Source organism: Rhizophagus irregularis, chromosome 5 (assembly GCF_026210795.1).
Source record: "Rhizophagus irregularis chromosome 5, complete sequence".
In the NCBI taxonomy this organism is placed as follows: domain Eukaryota; kingdom Fungi; phylum Glomeromycota; class Glomeromycetes; order Glomerales; family Glomeraceae; genus Rhizophagus; species Rhizophagus irregularis.
In genome coordinates this window covers 575,481-597,200 of record NC_089433.1, presented here as the reverse complement: position 1 = coordinate 597,200, position 21,720 = coordinate 575,481, and the positions used below count along the sequence as shown (strand labels likewise).

General features: G+C 29.3%; 4 protein-coding genes across 4 annotated transcripts; all 4 read right to left on the bottom strand.

The window, feature by feature from the left end:
• Positions 1-1,942: 1,942 nt before the first annotated feature.
• Positions 1,943-4,233, bottom strand: OCT59_024684 (uncharacterized protein; the record flags this gene model as incomplete). Its single annotated transcript, XM_066133230.1, has 7 exons — positions 1,943-2,130; positions 2,223-2,341; positions 2,422-2,552; positions 2,630-2,796; positions 2,862-2,931; positions 3,010-3,196; positions 3,899-4,233. The coding sequence occupies 7 exons, from the start codon at positions 4,231-4,233 to the stop codon at positions 1,943-1,945; spliced, it is 1,197 nt and encodes a 398-aa protein (XP_065991605.1).
• Positions 4,234-6,593: 2,360 nt separating this feature from the next.
• OCT59_024683 (uncharacterized protein) lies at positions 6,594-6,924 on the bottom strand (the record flags this gene model as incomplete). Its single annotated transcript, XM_066133222.1, has 2 exons — positions 6,594-6,781; positions 6,876-6,924. The coding sequence occupies 2 exons, from the start codon at positions 6,922-6,924 to the stop codon at positions 6,594-6,596; spliced, it is 237 nt and encodes a 78-aa protein (XP_065991604.1).
• A 12,954-nt stretch (positions 6,925-19,878) lies between these two features.
• OCT59_024682 (uncharacterized protein) lies at positions 19,879-20,217 on the bottom strand (the record flags this gene model as incomplete). Its single annotated transcript, XM_066133218.1, has 1 exon — positions 19,879-20,217. The coding sequence occupies one exon, from the start codon at positions 20,215-20,217 to the stop codon at positions 19,879-19,881; it is 339 nt and encodes a 112-aa protein (XP_065991603.1).
• Positions 20,218-21,513: 1,296 nt separating this feature from the next.
• On the bottom strand, positions 21,514-21,720 carry OCT59_024681 (uncharacterized protein; the record flags this gene model as incomplete). The annotated part of the gene is made up of 1 exon (XM_066133210.1): positions 21,514-21,720. The coding sequence occupies one exon, from the start codon at positions 21,718-21,720 to the stop codon at positions 21,514-21,516; it is 207 nt and encodes a 68-aa protein (XP_065991602.1).

Genomic DNA, 21,720 nt, shown 5'->3' with positions numbered 1-21,720 from the left:
CAAAAAAGCAGGGTTTGAGAGTTCTGAATATTACGATAGTATAAACCTAAAAAACATTACCTTTATGAATTATAAATTGTTGCAGGACTGATGGATCGAATTTTCAATTCTTTCTTTTTTTAGTTTATAAATGAAGTACCTAAATAATATAATTTGCACCCAAAAGTAATACGTTTTTTGATTAGTTTGAAAAAAAAATCTCATTTTAAAAACTTCATCATACTTTATATCTTGGAATATTTACTCGGACAAACTCGGGTCAAATCACTCAAATAGTCACTATACGAAAATTTTGTAGATTTATCACTGTACTGTGACTACTGTCGTAATTCTTGTCAAAACGGTCGGAACTATGAATTTGACCGAGTTATGACTACTAATTCCTGATGTATATTTATATAACGCGGCTGTGGACATTCAACAAAATGCTTCCAATTTTGCACGTTTGGATAGGTTAATAAATATTCTTTATTCTTTTAATCATCGATTTAAATATTAAAAAAAAAGTTACAGTATCTATCAATATATTTCCGATAAAATAAAAAGTTCTAGTGTTTATCATTCTAAAAAGAAATTATTTTTTTTTTTGTAAAGAATTGATTTATGAACTCTTTTTTGACAAGATTTAACATTAATAAGTAAGTTAAAGGACATTTTTGAGCATGTAAAAGAATGAGAGTTTCAAGAGTCACGTCATAAAAATTACCGATCGCTACGCTTTTAACTTTATACTTTATATTTTCTTAATTCCAATAAACCATTCCATAGCGACATTAACTGCATGGTTACAATAGCATAGTATATTCTAGTAATAACGTTAATTAAAAAATAAAAAGACGCGATTGCTTCACCTTGTAAAAAATATAAGTGATTTAACAAAATGCTTGACTTTATAAAAAATAAACTATGGAAAATTTTTTGATTTGTTTATAATTATTAAATAATTTGCAATATGGTAATAATTTTATTGTTCTGATTTTATATTTGCAATTTATTATTCGTTACTTGTTACAATTAGTGAAAAATACCGAATTTTTTACATTCATAGATAAAAGTAAAAAACAATTTCGCAATATTTTTTAAAAAATTTAACTCTATTTTTTAGTTAAAGGTCTGAAGTTCTTCAATGCGTAAAAGAAGCAACCGGTATACGATATTACGTATACCGGAGTTTAAGTCGATATTGGTTTAACTACGGCCGGCATTAACTTAGTTTGACCTGCATTATGCTCTCGTAAATGGATCTATCGTGTTGCTTTGTATTTGATAATACATATTATTTTGTAATAGGTATCACTCATCATTTGATATCATGTTGACGGATCTGTAATTTCTTTAGTAATAAGGAATTATTTATTGTATTTGTTGCTTGAAGTGCCTATTTAAAGTTCGTAGTTTTGATTAAGTCAAAGTTTTTCCAACGTATAATACTCTCAGGGTATATGAAAGGCAGATATCAACATAGTCATAAAATTCGACTAGATAATCATCAAAGCTAGAAAGTGACCTTAAGTCATCACGTCTCGTAAATCGGAAGAAAAATAACGTGATGTGCGGCTCAGTAAAAAGATGAAGTATATTCCTGCTGTGGATATTTCATAATCTGTTTGATTTATTTTTGTTACGAGTCCGTACAAAAATAACATCACACAGACGTTTACTGAGATATACGATTCGTACTTTATAGTTTATCTTCTACGGTTCTACCATAACTACCACAAATGCAAAAAACATTGTGCACTTTTTATGAATTGCGAATAAAGTTGTATAATAACCGCACAATCAGTGTATTATGTAATAAAAAATCTAGCTTTTATTTTGATATAGAAGGAAATAAATGTTCATATAGTTAAGATAAAAAAATAAAAATAAAAAAAAAGCACTCTATTTGAACAGGAAAACAGTTGCTATGATGATAGCGAAAAATCTAAAAAAGGGCATACTAATTTTGTAGACAAATCTCGTTTAAATCAATTTGACAAGAATATACAAACTTCGTTTTTTTACTTTCTTCACTTTCTTTAGAATAAGGAACAGTAGATGCGTTATTGTTTTCAGAATCAATACTATTAAGTTCTGAATTTACTTGGGAAATATTTGGTCGTTCATCTGGTTCGTATTCCCAACATTCTATTCAAACGGATAAAATTAGATTGCGACAAAATAAATAAAATTGTATTAGTACCAAAGGATTAATTGCGAAGCAATTAATTTTATAGTACTTTGATAAAGTTCAATAAATTTAACATTCGTGTCCAGAACAGGTTCTTCTCTCCCACCACTTAGTATTTTACATATAATTTGTTCATCATCATCAAGACCATCAAAAGGTGGCGTGCAGCTAGTTAACTCCCAGAATAAAAATCCAAATTATATATATCAGATTTCTCGTTAATCTTTGATGGAGTTTTTCGATCAAACACTTTAGGATCCACATAAGGCATTACACCCCATACTTCTTCAGTATTATAACAATCTGATCCTTTTTCAGATGAACGACCGAAATCTGCCAATTTAATCGTATTTTGATGTATTAAGATATTATTGGGATGCTAAAAAAAGAATTCGTTAATTACATAAATAATATAATGAACTACTTAGTTCTGTTAAATAATAAGAAAATACTTACAAGATCACCGTGTATGATTCCCTCATCATCATGTAACCATAAAATGGCACTCGTGATTTCTTTGGCAAATCTTAATTGGTTCTTCCATACAATAATATTGTTTCTTAAATGATCTCTTAGTGTTCCACCGTCTGCATATTCTAAAACGAGTGAATATTTTTTTTCGTCTAAAATAAAAAGTATGTAAACGATACGCTCATAATAAAGTATCTATTATAATTATTTATTTTGCCTTGTAATTTCGTAACCCCAAAAAATCGAATTATATATTGATGATAAGAAGCTCTTGCCATAATCTTAATCTAGAACAAAACAAAGAATTAATATCTATATAAATAATGATGTCGAAAAAGTTAACTAATGACATATCAGTTACATACTTTATTAATAATGTCTCCTTCCTTAGAAGTTTCTTTAAATTTTTTAATCGCATACTTTGCTGTTGTATTCTTCCAATATGCAACATAAACAAAAGAGAATCCTCCGGAGCCAATCTCAGTGGGATTCTTAAAGATTTGAGAATCAAAAATACGAATTTTCTGCGACTTTAAAAATGACTCTAGTTCTCTGGTAATATAAATAGTACTTAGTCGTAATAATCAGTAACGTAACGTGAAAATATTAAAATCGATTATGTGAACAGTGAGTAAATAATGAAAATAATATATAATCTAAATTGTAATATAAAAATATAGGATTTGATATGGAATATAATAAAAGGATGCAATATGAAATTATTATATAAATACATATATATCTTACATATATATATTTAATTGTATAAAATCTTAAAGTTAAATCAGGAAAAAAATAAAAGGAATCTAAAATATAATTGTAATAAATTATTTATCGCTATTTTCAATAACCCTGTTATTGAAAACAGCGAAGTAATACAGTAATTATGATTAGAGAAACAACAATTTTTTATTAAGGTGGGTTTGAAACTTGTCTTTCAGTAGGGTTTTCATCCCTTAGTTTATGTAAGGTACATTGAGTGTATGTTCGATAAAAACCGTGTATCCTTTATCAAAAATATCCTTTACATAAAATAATAAGTCCTATATTTATAAAAAATTACTATAATATATTAATTTACGGTTTCCTCCGTTTTATTATAATTGTAATTTATATCTTAAAATTTTTATACTTCTGTTTAATTATTTCCTTACGATTCCCTCGTAACGTTATCCCTCCAGTATTTCCAATAATATTAGTTTTTTGTATATATGTTATCGTTATATTATTCCTTTTTCCCTGAGAGAATCCAACACCCTTTCATAGACTGTTGCCGCATTTTCTTGTTCAACATATCTATATTTTGGTGATACCATTCCTTTTTCATGTTCTTCTTTAATTTCTTTCAAACTTTGTAATTGTCCAGAAATATTATTTTCAATCCCTTTTATTTCTTCACTGACTACATGTATTCTTTCTTTTTGTCGATTTATCTTTAATCGTAATTCGTTAACTGCCTTCTTCATAGTTTCTAAATGTTTTTCATCTTCTTCAATTGCCATTTTTTCTTCATGAATTTCTTCTTTTTTAACTTCAATACTTTTAACATAAGCATATATTTTTCTTGCAATTTCACTTGGTAAACTCATTTTAATATACTGTACAATGATAATGTGGTAACAGTATATACAGTAAAAATAAAAAATGCAAACGTAAAAAATGCGTTATTGAAAATAGCGAAATAACACATATAAACAGTAAAATAAAAATAAAAAACAAGAGACAAAAAATGTGAGATAAATTTAGATAAATTAAACGATTTTGTTTATTTTAAATTATTTGTCGCTGTTTTCAATATTCTAAGATATTGAAAACAGCGATAATATATCACTATAAGTATGTTTTTCTTCAGTAGATAGCGTCTTTTATTTTTGGGAAATCTTCTGTAATGTTGACCCCATTAACTTTTATAAAAAAGGACAGGTTAAAAGTTAAAAGTCTCGGAGTTTCTTTTAAAAAAAACTGAAATGATACAACGCTCTGAATGCATAATGATACAATACCTCTGCAGATAAATGCATGGAATGTATGATGATCTTTTGCAAATGCACTCGTTAAGGTGTGACGGAAAGTTGTAGTGTAGACGGTGACATTTGGCGGTGTGCAGCATAAGGGGACAGGGGTATGACCTGATACTCAGGTGACGAATAGCATCTCGGCCACTCTGAATCACGTGTTTGGCCCGTCTTCGTCGTGTTATTTGTCACTTGAGTATAGTGTCACATTCAGTGAGAGCCAGACAGCAATCGGTTGATGCCTATGAAAGATGGAACACTTAACTGTGTGGCTCAGCGGGTAATAGAGTATTTTGAAAGTGCAACGGCTTCACCAGTATATGTCAGCAACAAATAAATGTATGGGAAAAAAGAATGCGCCAACCCGGTGCTTGAGTTCAGGACATAGAAGAATCAAATAGTGTAATAGGTCGCTATAGTATTTTTTCTAATTTTACTCATGGATCTATTTTTAATAGCGGAAAATATCGATCACGTTCGTATAAGAAATAGAGATGGTAATGGCCATGCGCTTCCCAGAAATCATCAGGAAATTTTTCCACATGGAAATAAATCCACATTGAAATATTGAATATTTTTTCAAATACCCTGTGACAAAACACGTGGTATTTTTGGCATGGATCGGTAGGATATATGGAATTCCACAACTAATCCATGTGGATCTACCTAAAAATTTCATCAATTTCTAAAGTAGAGTATTATAATGAAAATGGTGGAAAGCTATTAATAAAGCTCTTCAAAGTCCAAAAGCAGCATGTATTATTGAACTTTGACTCGGTGAAGGTGAAACATTAGAGGAAATACAATCAATAGCACGGTTTGTTCTAGATAGAGGATGGTCGTACATTAATGAGGCACCTAGAAATTATCAAAGCATGTAAGGAATTATTTAAAGATGCAATAGACTGGCAGTGTCAAGAAGAAATAATTAATAAAGAAAGCAGGAATCCCTAGAATCGCTTAAAGTAGTTGATTTATAACAAGTTTCGGCATAAATCATGCCAGAAGTAGACTTGCCAATGAAATTAATGATTGGCATTCAATGCCAGCTGGTATGCAAGATAACATAAGCAAGCATATGATAGAATGCGCCTATTTATCAAGTTGAAGATGTTATATACATAAATATGAAGGAATGCTATCTGGCAAGTATGCACGGTCAAGTGCTCCCATTTACCGGAAAATTCTGGTAAATTTTGCATTTTTTTCCATCAAATTTTGGAAAAACAGAGCATTCTTCATTAAGTAAATTGTGGTACTTTGACACCGTTTAACCAAAATTTAACGGGAAAATGTTAGCTAAATTTTGAATAATTTTTAGATAATAACAGATAATAAGACAATTGAGTAATAATTTAGTGAAATTTTAACAATTGAATGCAAACGTAACATTCTCAAAGATAATTTAGTATAATAGTTTTAACAATTTTGGACAACTGAGTGTAAATGTAACATTCTCAATGACAATTAGTAACATTTAGTGACGATGGTTTTGACAATTAATTGTAAACGTAGCATTTTTAAAGACAATTCAGTAACAATTCATGACAACTGACGGTTTTGCCAATTTTGGACAATTGAGTGTAAATATAGCATTCTCAAAGACAATTTAGTGACAATTTAATGTAAATGTATCATTCTCAAAGACAGTTTAATAACAATTTAATGACATTTTCAAAATAATGTGGATAAATTTGATTTATTTATAAAATATAATATCAAAATAAGCAAAATTTAAATGTAACAAAAATTCAATTATTTTTTACTGACATTTCCTTTCCCCTTTTTTGATTGCTAATAAATTGCTAATAATATTCTTTTGTCTTGTGATAGTCTTTCTTGGGTAATTGGTGTCTTTGACGATCATTTTAACAATGATCGTGTTTTTGATTTTGGTATAGAATCTATTTAAAAAAGATTATAAGTTATATTTTCTAAGAAATCTCGAGAATATTGTAATTACCCAAATCTTGTTCTTCATCGTCATCCTCTTCTTCGTCTTCCTCGTCATCATTGCTTCTTGTTTTCATGGTTCTTTTTAGCACAGCTTTGTTAATAACTGATGATGATTTGATTTTAGTAACTGATGTCAATTGTTGTGTTTGTGATTTTGGCGTAGAATCTTAAAAAGATTTCAGAAAAATCTCGGTCCGATATAATACTACTGCGCATTTCAGATGATCGATCTCACATGACTGGCTTATCCTACGGAATACCATTCGCGGATTCGCCATGTAATCCATAATTCCCATATTTTCCGTTCATGGAGAGTTCTATGGCTGAGAAAGTGCAAAATTACTCTAACACAAATTTGATAATTAATTCTGGAGTTTCGTAAGTGGTAGGTTTAAAACTGGAGGATTCGGTAAGGCGTGGGTTTTCGCGAGGTTGAACGGAATGCAAAAATTATGTAATTTATTTGTTTATTACAATATATATATTTTATCCTTTTAACTTATATGGGATGTAAAGCATTATTATAATGTATGTACTAAATGCATTGTATATAGTGTGATAACTTTTATTTACAAAATTGCACTTTTTTTTTTCTTTTTTTCTAAAAAAAATCAATTTGGTAATGATTGGTATTGGAAAATGCAATGATAAATCAATATACCTTATGCTGTATCTTGCTACATAATGAGGAGTCATCCATCGTGACTTGGTGATTTATTTATTATTATTTAATTATTCATAGCATTATTTTTCATTACATATTTAATAGCATTCTGGCAATATATTAGATCATCATCCAATATTCAATCTGAATTATTTAAAATATTCCTTATGTTGATATAAAAGCTTTAACAGACAAGGAAATAATAATTAAACAACACGAATGTATTCATATTAATTGTGACGCAGTTTCTTGTCCTGCTAAAGTTTATCAAAAAATGTTTCTTTAAATTGTGTCTTTGTATTTGACATAAATAAAAATAGTTAAAAGCAATAAATGTTTTTTTATGAAATCTAGAGTTGAAAGTGATATAAGTAGCAGATTTCGTTTTTTTGAAATGTAAGGTAAATTTACAACAAATGTTCCAACTCAACTGACAAAACGAAAGAAATAAATTTAATGAGTAAAATATCGAAAAACTGAGTTGAAAAGTCAATGTAAAACGTAGGGGTACGAATAACAAAAGTGAGGTACGAAATAACAGTTATTATATATTTATTTTAATTTAATTTAAATTTGTAACCAAATAATCTTTTGATAGTCAATCAATTCGCACCATGTTGCCCATCCAAAATGGAAGATTAGAAGAAACTTAAAATCGTGGGAAAATATTTAAAGAATTTATTTTTTTTGTCATTGTAATTTATCATTTATTAAATTCAGTAAATGTCTGTTCGGGATATTAATATTAGGGAAATTAAAGTTTCGGGAAATGATCCAGTTCGAGAAAATGGAATTCGGGAAATCATACTGTACCCATGTGAAAATGAATTACGAAACAAAGAATGGATAATAAATTGATACGCCAATCTGGCATAACTTCTAACATGCATTCTTGCAGAGCTGCTAATTTGAGATCTTTATAAATATGCATGGTAATCTCAGAAAGTTATTATGCTGCGGCCATTGTCTACCTTATTTCGATGTTGATTACGTTGAGCTCACGTGGTTCTTCTTTCTGAAGGTACTGCCACAGCAAACCTTCAAGAAATCCTCAATAGTGTTAATGGAAAGCCTTAAGCATTCCTTTCTCGGTGAATTCTTGCCGACCTAAGCCAGGCATGGATAGGATATAGAAAAGCTCACGTCATTCCTCCTATACTTGGACGCGAATAATATCTATGGATTGGCTATGCTACAATACCTATCCACAGGTGTAACTTCTGGGTGAGAGACGAGTATGAGTTAGATGAACCAATTATACTGTATTACCGAATCCCTCTTTGAAATCCCTTCTTGAAATAATAAATGTTTCAATTATAGTTGTATTAAAATAAAATTTTTATGCGCCTTTACTGTAATACAAATATTTTGAAAATGCTCATTGAACTAGAATTTCCTGGTTATAAGTATATCGGCAATAAATGACTCCCAACCACAATATTGTTAGTACTTAATATGAACTATAAGAACTATAGATGTTCAGAAAATAATTAATCCTTTCAAAGCAATTAAATGAAAGGTTCCTTTGATTGACTTCTTGGGAGTAAGAAGTGTATTTTTAATTAAATTTTACGGGAGTAATAAAAAGAATGGCCTAATAGAGTTTAAAGGATTTTTTTTTTGTTTAATTGATTAAAACTTTTATTAAGATACGGTGGATAACATAATAAATACTTCAAGAATAAATCTTGAATATAATCGAAAAATAATTAGAAATATAATCATTTACTAGGAGAAGTAAAAAATTTTTACCAGGCACTGTATCATTTTTATATCATTATATGGTTAGCATCATGAAATCTAATCCTCTTTTCATATTAATCATTTCAACCATCTTTAGCATAATAGCTTTTATATCGCTTACTGAAGGTAAATTTTGAATAATTCTAGCAGTAATTCTCTCAATATTATTATGTATTGATTAGATGTAATATATTGTATATGATTCTGCCCTCAATTATACGAGCCGTGGCAATTTTAATTGAGGTCGATTGGAATAGAACAATTGCTCATTGAGGCTTCTCTTTGAATGTTACCTTACTTTTTACCTTGTTTTTGGCGTTAAATTTTCTATTGAACAAGATAAATGACGCGGATCATTTGATAATACTCAGGATATCTGTTGGCACTTTAATGGTCACCTTAATGACTGGACAGTATACCCTTGTCCTTAATTTTTTAAAATAACAAAATATAATTTAATAATTTTTTATTTTTTAAATAATATTAATTATTTGTTTAATTACGTGCGCGTGTGCAATTTATTCATGGACATACAAAAGATGTGACGTCTTATATAAATGTTATTTTTAAATCATATCATAATTAAATTTTCATTAATATTATAAATTAATATGAAGTTCATTTTATAACTTTATGAAATTTATAATAAACTTGACAAATTTATATGTACAGTATATCATTCATTTTTATATTTATTTTTTTAGTATAAACTAGCAGTTACCCGTTGCTCCGCACCGGGACCAAAGAGTTTGTTTAAATAGAAAATTTTAGTATTATAATGTAATACTAAGTAAATTAAAGATGGATACAGCAGTTTTTTGTTTATAATTATAATTAGGAATTTAATATAGGTAATAATTAGTTAACAAAATAATATGTACTAAATTATAATTATAATATTAGAATGATATAAATTATATTGGGAATTGGTAAACATCACCTTATTAGATGCCTGGGTCTTCGATCATGCGGCAGATTTGTCATATTTATTTGTTTGTCAAATCTCATTTTTATTATAGGTTCAAGGTTCGTTTTCTCAGTCTCGAGGTATTTTTCTTTTTTTCTTTTTCTTTTTATTTCTAACTTATATCCTTACACTTTGTTTCTTACTAACTCTAATTGATTTTTTTTTTAGTGAAAACATTAAAGATTTTCAAAGTCCCAATTTCATCCAAAAAATTACTCATTCAAATTTTTTATAAGTATTAATTAATAAATAGTAATTACAAAATTTGACGTTCAATTTAAAATTTAAAAGTATTAAAACATATTGTTATTTTCAAATACATAAAATCAAATATTTAAACATTAAATTTTTATGTTGGTAAAGCAAAGAAAAAAAGATGATAAAATAGTGAAATTAATTACATGTACTTATAAACTAAAAAATACCGTCAGAGTTTATGTTCAAGAAAGAAAAATATAATAAATCAGTTTATGCTTATCTTGTGGATTGGTGATATAAGGTACCGGGCAATACAGAATTTGTATGAAAGGAAGACATAAAGAAAGAAAGAGAAGACCTAGATGGAGAGAAGATAAACCTAAAAAAATGATGATGAAAAAAAAATAAAATGAAAAACCACATACGCAAACCCACACCCACCCACACTCCCAACCCACACACCCACACTCCCACACAACCCACTCCCACACTCCAACCCACACTCCCACACCCACCCGCACTCCCAACCCACACTCCCACACTCCACTCCCACACCCACCCACACTCCCAACCCACACATCCACACTCCCACACAACCCACTCCCACACTCCAACCCACACACCCACACCCACCCGCACTCCCAACCCACACTACCCACATACCTAAAGAGAGACGAAAAGAAAAAGGGCCTAAAAGGAGATCTAATAAAGAGAAGACCTAGACAGAGAGAAGGTAAACCTAAAAAAAGATGACGAAAAAAAAAATAAAATGAAACACCACATACACAAACCCACACCCACTCCCACACTCCCACACTTCCAACCCGCACTTCCACACTCCCAACCCACACTCCCACACCCACCCGCACTCCCAACCCACACTCCCTCACTCCACACTCACCCAAAGAGAGACGAAAAGAAAAAGGGCCTAAAAGGAGATAGACAGAGAGAAGGTAAACCTAAAAAAAGATGACAAAAAAAAAAAACAAAATGAAACACCACAACACAAACCCACACTTCCAATCCACTCCAAAACCCACTCCCAACCCACACTCCCACACTCCCAACCCACCCGCACTCCCAACCCACACTACCCACATACCTAAAGAGAGACGAAAAGAAAAAAGGGCCTAAAGGGAGATAAGAAAACTATGAAGAAGATAGGTTACTACTACCGCACTAAAGTGTGTGAGTGAGGTTTCTTATATATAAACAAAATAAAGTTAAAAATAATAAAAAGTAAAATAATTTTTAAAAAAGAAACTTTTTGAAAAATATCCTACGCGTAGTGTTTGAAATGCCAAAAATGATAAGAAAACACGAAGAAGATGGGTTACTATGGAAAAAAAATAAGTTTTCGTTCAAGCTTTCTTCTTTCCTTTTTTTTTTGAAAAAAAAGAAACATTATTTTTTTTTATGGGTTACTATGCTGGAAATGATAAGAATGAGGGGAAAAAAAAGGATATTTTTTTAAAAAAAAATTTCGGATGGAGAGGTATTTTATATAAAAAAAATTGTCATACAAAAATTTTTTTTCCCACGGAGTTTGCGAGTTTGCTATAGTCAGAGCCAAAAATCGCGTCATGATCAAACAAAACAATAGTAAAAAAATTTTTTTTTCTGTAAGAGATGACTCATGATTATTGATATTATTGATCATGTGATCATGTGATGAAAAAATAAGCTTCGATATATTGGATTATGCATATTGCATAAAATTTTGAAGGTCCGCTTATAAGATTTATAAAGTAAATCAGGTTGTATATTATAAATATTATAGCAATATGGCTTTTAACCTTTACGCCGCAGCTCCTGATCATCAGTTTATTTGAATGATAAGATAATGTAAAATAATTTTATAAATTAATATTTTTTTTATAGACAAATGTTAGTGATAGTGTACTCGGAAACTCGGAATAAAACAATATTATTTTCCTCATTAAAATTTTAATATTTTTCCGACATTTTTTTTTTGTGTCGCGATGATATCACGTGATAGAATATTACAAAAGCTATTACTAATGTGTTACTTAAAAAAATTAGGGGTATGTTTACGTAATTTTTTTTTTTGGCAGGTATTATATAATAAATTAACTAGAATATGCGATTTGCCGGGGGACTTCGTCCCCCAGGAGCTATTATTTTATTCATGGCTTATAGTTTTAAATATACAAATAAAATATATAAAAAAAAGTATAGAAACTTGGAATATACTAATGTTTTTATTTTATAAATTAATATGTTAATTATTTTAATAATAAATATTTAATAAATTTTACATTTATAAAGGTAATGGAACAGCAGCTTTTTGTTCTAAACGTTTATATTCTTCAATCATTGACTTATCTGTAATAAAAGCAGAAGGATGTAAGGAAGCTATATGCAATTTAGATAAATCAGAACATCTACTTAATGCAGTGTATGCTTGGCCAGCAGCAAAAAATTGGTTATCAAGACTTACAGAAACTTCTGGTAAAGTTAAACCTTGTGTTTTATGAACTGTAAGTGCAAATGCATTTTGTAGAGGAAATTGACATCTACTTGATGGCTTTCCATTAATCATAAATGTTGCAGTTTCTTTTTTAATTCCAATATCAATAATACCACCTTTTACACTAAAGGCTATTCTTACTTCTAGATTTTGTAAATCAAGGTCAGTTATAACTCCAATAGTACCATTATATATATTTTGATCTATTAAATTATTTTTAAGATACATAACACGAGCACCTTGTTGTAAACGTAAATGACTGGGAAGATTAGTTTTCTTTTTAAAAAGTTTTTGTGTATCATCTGGATTGTATTGTTGGTTATCAATATAATCAATAGCTGAACTAATTAGAAATTTATCTTCATTTACTGGTAACATATTACAAATAATATTATTAATCCGATTGGCAGTTTGGTTATATCCAACAATATTTGTAATATTAAGAATGGTGTTAAGAGGTTTATTATGATCAAAATTATTTTCTTTTTCATATAAAATAGTCCATGTAGTTATAGAAATATTACCAAATCTAATTTCTTGTAAGGCATTATAATATTGCATATCTTGATTTTGTCTTTGTGGTTCTTTTAAAAATAAAGGATAAAAGAGTTTCCATTCTGATGATTTATATACTGGTGAGCCAGTTACTGGAGGTAATTGAGCTAAATCACCAACAATTATTACATTTAATCCTCCAAATGCAATAGTTTGTTGCTGAATAATAGAAAACATATCAGAAATAAAACTAAAAAGAGTAGCTGATACCATAGAAATTTCATCAATAATTAGAGTATCTATAGTTTTTAAATATTTGAAAAAATCATAATCATAAAAAGCTAAAGATTGAAATCCACTGTGTGTTTCATGAATCCTTAATGCAGAATGTATAGTTTCACCTCCAATATTTGTGGCAGCTATACCAGTTGGAGCTAGTAATAAATAATTTGACCTTTTACTTTTTAAATCATTAATAATTAAATTAATTAAAAATGATTTACCAGTACCAGCTGATCCAGTAATGAAAAAATATGGATGTTTGTTTTTTTGATGACTTGGGCCCAAAATATTACGAATTGTAGAAAGAGCATTTAATTGATCATTTGGAAGAGTTAATGCATTACAATGGGAATAAATAGGAGGATCAATTCGTAAGGAATTAAGTTGTATTGTAAGAAGTTCTGTTATAGAAGCTGGTATTATAGTTTGTAAATTATTAATTAAAGATTCTAATAAATTATTAAATTGAAGATTTAGCTTTAATTGTTGTGAACGTAAAAAATCTTGGGTAACTTGTTGTATTTCTTCTTGAAATTCAGGATGATGATGCAACCAATGTTCTCGATATGTTGAAAAAGTGCTAAGTAATTCTTCTTCACTTTTGCAAGGAATTTCAAGTAAAAGTTTTTGATAAAAAAATAGTTCTCCATCTTCTAATTTTAAATGTCTAAATCTAACTAATTTTTGATTTGTTCTTTTAATTACATAATTTCCTAATTTATCAATATAAATAAACCGTGAAGTTGTTGGTCTAGTTATTACTACTTCATAATTTTGAAAATATTGTGGATAAGTTAAATTGCTAAATTCTTCTTCTTCTGGACGATCAAAATATTTTTCAATATGATTTTTCCAATAAGGATCATCATTTTCATCAATTAAATAAATAGGTCGAATAGCTTTTTGTCTACTTGTAGGAGGATCAGTAGTAAGATATGTAACAGCACAGGAAGAGTTACAAATAGTTTCTCCTAATATTAAGAACATTAATTCCATAGATCCTAATCTTCGAGCTACTATATGTTCTTTGAACTTGTCACCTTCTTGTATATTGAAAACATGGGATGGTTCTGATTTTGCTATATATTTTGTTAAATAAAAGGCTAATTTTCTAGAACTAACATATTGTATATTCATATGAGCATTCCAAATCATTAAAGTTTGTGGATGATAAGGTACTATCCATTGATCTTCAGCTTTAATACATCTGTAAATATAACGTTGAGTATCAATATCAAAATATGTAACTGGAGAAAAAGGACGAGGAAATCCTTTTTTACAAGTATGACCTAAAGTAGCTGGACCTCCACATTTTGCACTACATGTATGAACTTGATTTGCTTTTACTTTTTCATATAAATCAGGTTCAATATCTGGATCAGGTAAATCAGATCTTATAAGATTTTCAGCAATCATTTGTTCAATAGATTTAGAAACCCAATATACACCATGAGTATGTGCTGCACCACGATTTTGAAATTCTACTCTTTCAAAAAAGTTAGTTAAATTACCCCATTCTGAATGTTCAGGATTTTTCCAAATATGTTTTTTAAGTTGCTGTAAACGGTGTATAAAATGCAATGTAGTATGTAATGGTCTATTTGTTGGAATAGTATCATGATTATCTGTTGCTTTTAAAATTTTGTGCAAATGTGTCCAGTGGCTTTCAGCCATTGTAAGAGTAATAAATAGTGATGGTAATCCAAATGTTGAAATCATTGTATTTACATGAAGTTCTTTTTCATGAAAATATGTATCACCAGTACGAATAAAAGTAGGTAAAGTAGTTGTTATAGATTCATCTATTATAAGTCTATTAGAATAACTTGATGTTTTTATAATTTCTGCTGCAGTTGGTGGACGATAAACTTCATCAGCCTTATTTTGCCTCTAGATACGTTGATTATTTTGGTGATTACGAATTTTTTCTAATTGTAAATATGACCATGCTAACCATTTAGGATGAAGTCTAAATCGTGAATCAATATTTAGGACTCTTTGCTTGATATATTTGGAATATGTTTCATCACGAGTAAGATTTGAATTAGAAGTATTATCATTATAATGTCCTTTTCCATTTGGGAATAAATCAGGAAATAATAATGCTTCTAAATCTGGATCATTTATAGCTAAAGGTAATAAAGTACTATCTGGTGTTCTGATAAATCCTGCCATTAAATGAGAATAATGGTAATCTTCATTATGAATTTCAACATTAAAATTAGCATTAGGAACTACAATATCATTTGGCAAATATGGTGGTGCAGAATTATCATCAGGTAAATGAAAGGCACTAGGAAATGGATTAGCTGTTTGTGAACCAGGTAAATCTAAAAGATGTGAATAATTTTTTAAAAAGGGGTTATGTTGTTTTAACCAATTGGCTGCTTCAATTAAAGTATCATCAAGCCAAGAATTATTATTTCTTGATGAATTATTATCAAGGTAAGCACCAAGCATTCCAGAATATAATGTTAAAGCACGCATATTTTTTGAAAGGTTCATTGATCCAGTTAATGTCCTGTATTCTGTATATATGGCACTTTGACCAGAAGTTCTACCTAAAGAACAATGTATAAATACGGGAGATAAATACATTCGTTTTCCTATAGGTATGGCTTGAATTTCATTTGGAATGGGATAAAGGAATGGAAATGCATATCTAGTACTAGGTTTTTTACATGATAAGCATACAGCAATGCGTTGTGGAGGTTTAATGTGAAAAGTTAATAATGATTTAGGTTCAGTTTCTGGATATGCTTGCAAAAGAGGGTAAGAAAAATTATCATTATAAGGTAACCATTCACATTTCTCAGGATACATTAGACGACCACAAAATGCACATACAGCACAAACAAATTGATTTAAAATAGATAAATTGAAATTTGATAGCAGGTTTAAGAATTTTGTGCTTGGTATCCAAGGGTCAATGGGTGAATAATTTAAAATAATAGGCATTGAATTTTCATGTTGCCAAGATTGGTGAGACTGTAATTGATTTTGTAATTGTCTTAACATAATTTCAGGATCGCTTTGACGATCAGTAAGAGGATCTGTATCAAAAGTATAATGTTGATATGTATTGAAAGACATAGTAATTAAATGTAAAGTTAAAAAAAAATTATTAAATTTCTAATTTTTTTTAAAGAAAAAAAAAAGGTCAGAATATGCTTCATTTTATACTATGTTAACTGGTCGTGATCGGTCATGACCATGGCTGATATTGGTCGGTCAAAGGCTTTGTGATCAACTATCTTAAATGCCTAAAATGTTAACTGATCGGGATTGATTATGATTGTGGCTGTCTGGCTGATATTGGTTGGCCAAAGGCTTTGTAATTAACTATCTTAAATGCCTAAAATGTTAACTGATCGGGATTTGTCATGGCTGTGCTTATTTTTTTTTAAAGAAAAAAAAAGTTCAGAATATGCATCATTTTTTATACTATATTAACTGGTCGTGATCGGTTATGACCGTGGCTGATATTGGTCGATCAAAGCCTCAAAGGCTTTGTGATCGACTATCTTAAATGCCTAAAATGCTAACTGATCGGAATTGGTCATGGCTGTGGTGGTCAAAGGCTTTGTGATCAACTATCTTAAATGCTTAAAATGGGCAGAATGCTGAAAATGTCGAAAAATGCCGAAAAATGCCGAAAAATCAAGAATGCCGAAGGCTGAGAATTCATTGATTTTTGTGCGAAATGTACGAATTTTGGCAATTATTATAATATGAATTTTAAAAATTTTTATTTTATGGTAAAATCATTACATTTATTTTTTATTGTTTTACTTAAAAAGAATTAGTGATTATATTAACGAAATCAGTGACAATTTATTATCAAATTTCTTTTTGGATTTTATTTTTATTTTTTCTAAAAATATTAATATTTCAATTAATCAATTGTTAATGATAAACGAAAAAATAAGTTTATCGGTGTCACGTGCTTTCAATAAAAAAGTTTTTTTATTTACAAATAAATAATTAATAAATCATTTTTTTAAATTAGAACACTTATTTTTTAGTAATTTCATAAGTATCATGCTTTAATGTCTCTTAGAAAAAAAGAATAATAAATTTTATTCAAAACGAAAGTTTCAAAACGTACTAATCCGAAAAGTTTGAATAAAAAGAAACCGAAAAAAAACTTTAAAAAAAATTAAAGAAAAAAAATTCAAAGCTGTTTTAAAATTATTCATCCAATGAACCTATTATATTTGAAAATAAAAGGCGATCTACGATAAGTAGAGAAAATGTTGTTTGAAGACGACATTTATCAACCCATGCAAATCAAAGCGAAGGACCTATAGAAAGAAAAAACGAACTGTTAGAAGTTTTTCAAGATTAATAAAAAGGAAATTAAAAAATAAATTTACCAAGAATCCAAGATAGCAAAATGAGATCGAAGAAATCTACAAAACAAAAAATAAAGAAATGTTAATCTATTTTCAAGAAAAAAGATAAAAAAAGTTTCGAATTTACGTTATTATCAATCATCATTATAATTCGCTATCTACTTCTAAATCATTGTTCTCATCTTTCTTTTTCGTGTCTTTGTCCTCTAAATTGTTGTTTTTGTCGTCTAGAACCATTTCCACTTCTCTTTGTGTTGATTGGTTAGACTATGGAATCATTGGGCCATTATAATAGAATATTCATCTGAATTATCCAAATCAAAACAGGAACAGAAATCTACGAAAGATAAAACGGAAACGTTAGTAACGTTTCTTAAGTTAATTTAATTCCGAATAGAACGTAACCTTACAACTTACCCAGGTAAGTTCCACCGTTCCCTACAAAAACAAAGGAAAAAGGAAACGTTAGCAATGATGTTCCTTAAGCCAATTTTGAATAGAACGCCACTCTTAAAACTTACCCAGGAAAGTTTCAGGTCTTCAAGGCCGTTCCCTACAAAAACAAAGGAAAAACAAAACGCTAACAATGTTTCTTAAGCCAATTCCGAATAGAACGCCACCATTACAACTTACTCAGGTAAGTTTCAGGTCTTCAAGGCCGTTCCCTACAAAAACAAAGGAAAAACGAAACGTTAGAAACGTTTCTTAAGTATTAAAAAAAACCTTTGTCCCCAACTTACGAAATCGTTTCCAAGACTTCAAGAGTCCGTTCCCTATAAAATATAAAAAATAAACGTTAATAAAATTTCTAAAAAGTGAATTTAAAAATTTTTTGATATTTACCTTTCAAGTCGAGTCCTAAATAAGGTTCCGTGTTCCCGATTTTATATTTGAAATTTTTTTTTTTAAAAAAGAAAAATCGAAATCTCGAAATCCAAAAAAATTTATATAAAAAAATAAAAATCCGGTTTAAAACCGAAAAAAATAATGAAAAAATAAAAAATAAAAAAAAATTCGGTTTGAAAAAAACCGATAAAAAAAATCAAATAACAAAAAAAGCCATAACGGGAAATAAAAAATGTTTATATAAGAAAAAAAATTATATAAAAAAAAATATTTACCGATACGAAATTTTTTTTTATTTAAAAATCAGAAAAAAGAAAAAAAAGAGATCGATAAATAATTTATCGAATCTGATTTATTTAGTCCAATCAAATTTGATTGTCGAAAATTATTTCGGTCATTCGTTTCGACGTAATTACAATACGGCCTTGTGCGACATTCGGAACTACAGTATTGGAATCTTTTTTTTTTTTTTTTTACGATGACAAACGCATATTTATTTAATTATAATACCTTTGTAAATGGTATATTGCGCACAAATACAAATACAAGCTATAGAATAATCTCAATATACCCATTGAAATTGAGTAGGTAAAACCCACTCGCTCTCTCCATGTCAAAGCGACTCCCGTCCCCGATCAACACCTTTAACCACTACACCAACCTATTTAGAACTATCTACATACATGGGTATATCTCGCTAGTCTATACTATACTACCCAAACTACTTTTTATTTTTACCCTTTTTCTTTTTTTCGGCCCATCCAGGGTTCCCGGCCCAGGGTTCTTTTTCTTTTTTAACTTTAACTTCTCTCAAACCGTCTTCTGATTCTTTGAAATCCACGTCGCTGCGTGTTCCCTGTATACGCTTCTTGACTTCTTTTTATATAATCTTCATCCTCCGATGATGATGACGATGTAGGCGGTAAAAATCCACTACCCTTCGATATAGCAAATGGGTTACGATTCGTATACAGTATCGTTCTGAGGATGAGGATTTGAAATTAGTGTAGTATGATTAACAGTTTAATATACATCACTTATTGTTAACAAATATTTTATTTATATAAAGAAAATGCGAAATACAGATAAGAAAAAACAAAAAGAGAATGATATATTTATAAAGAGATATAAAGGGATATAATAAAATGGAAAATAAGAAATGTAGAGAACGAAGAATCAAAAAAATAGAACTATCAAAAGTAAAAAAGCGAAATGTAAAAAGCTAATTAGGGTTATCTGAATTATTATTGGAATCAGTGGCGGCAAGAACGTCTGAAGCGATATCTGCTAATTTTTGTAATTTGTTAACACGAAAAGATGATCTTGTTTTTCTTTTTGTAGGTTGTTTGGGTTGTTGCAAGTTTTTATGGATTGTTTTCGCGTTAGTATGTGTGTTTGCTGCTGGCGGAGTAGAGATTGTTTTCGTGTTAGTATGTGTGTTTGCTGCTGGCGGAGTAGAAGAGGAAGTGGTATTTGTTGTTGAAGTAGGAGGTAGTTGAGGCTTGATGGGTGATGCATCAGGACTTGAAACAGGTGATTTTAAGGAATTTAGCCATGGCATACGTTTTGTTGGGGATGAAGTGATAGGAGATTGTTGGCCTCGAAGGAAACTAAAGTTGTGTAGCTCTAAATAGAGCTTGCCTTCGATTGATGATAGTGTGCCTGAAAAAAAAACAGATGATCCTCGTTTAACAATGGTGGTTTGATTCATAAACCTGCTACCGGTTGGATGAAATAACGTAATTGGCACTTCAGTAGGTTTATCTTTTGATAAATAATCGGTAATAACACATTCTATTTGAACACCAATATCAGTAATTAGAGCAGGTTCAGATGCCATAGCGACACCAACTACATTAATTTGGTGTACTGGAAGATTTTCGGGCAATATATCCAAAATAGTGGCCGAAGTTAAGATAATCTAAATTGGTTAATAATAATTTTTTTCAATATTCTTTCCCTTTTTTTCTTGAAGTTTAATTAAAATACATGATTAAATTTTATTTATTTACAAAAATTGAATACTTACGTCAAGTTCATTATTTTTAGCACTTTTACTAAATTTAGAATTTGCAATTGATAAAACTTGTCCTTCGCTCAATTTCGGTACATAACATGGCTTAGTTTCGTCTACAGGATAAAATACTGTAATGTTGAAAGTTTGTACAGCCTCTCCTTCCTCCTCGAGCCGAGCGTATCCAAGAGCAGAACCCACGAAAAAGTCACTTGAGGTTCTTTCTTTGTAATCTGATACATATAGTATCGTCGAAAGTTGGGCAGGCATTATTGATATATATATATAAAGACAGGTAAAAGAAAATAGGAAAAGAAAAAAATTTTTTTTTTCATTCAAATTAAAAGGACTAGATAATTTATTTTAGATAAAGATAAAAAATAATCGGTCATTTTTTTTCATTATCTATGTGAATTTTTTTTTTTTTTTTTTTTTTTATCATTATCATCTGTGGAATGTATTTTTTTAGAAATAACAACGAGAAAAAAATCAGAAATAGAAATATAGCGCTATCATTTTTTCAAAAATCACAGAATCATATGATTTTTTTTTTTTATACAAAATTTTATCGAAAGAAATTGTAGCCACACTTTTGAAAAAATTTTTTTACTAAACAAAAAAAGAAATTGTAGCCACACTTTTTTGAGTCACACTTTTTTTTAGTTAGGGGAAAAAAAAAAATTTTTTTTTCATTTTCGTTTTAAATTTTTTTTTCAAAAAGAAAATATATAATAAAAAGATCAGCAAAGATCAACAAAATCGAAATGAATGTAAAAATTTATTAATTGATGCCATTAAGTTAACGTACAATGAAAGTGGCACAAAAGTGAATAATTTTCAATTTTATTCTATGATATCAAAGAAGCAATATTGCGATATTGCGTCTATAGCAATAGCTATAGCTATAGCAATAGCAATAGCTATAGCTATAGCAATAGCAATAGCAATAGCTATAGCAATAGCAATAGCAATAGCAATAGCTAATACTATAGTATAAGATTCAACTACGAAGTTCACATGGTGCATTCCCAAAAAGATGAAAATCTGCAT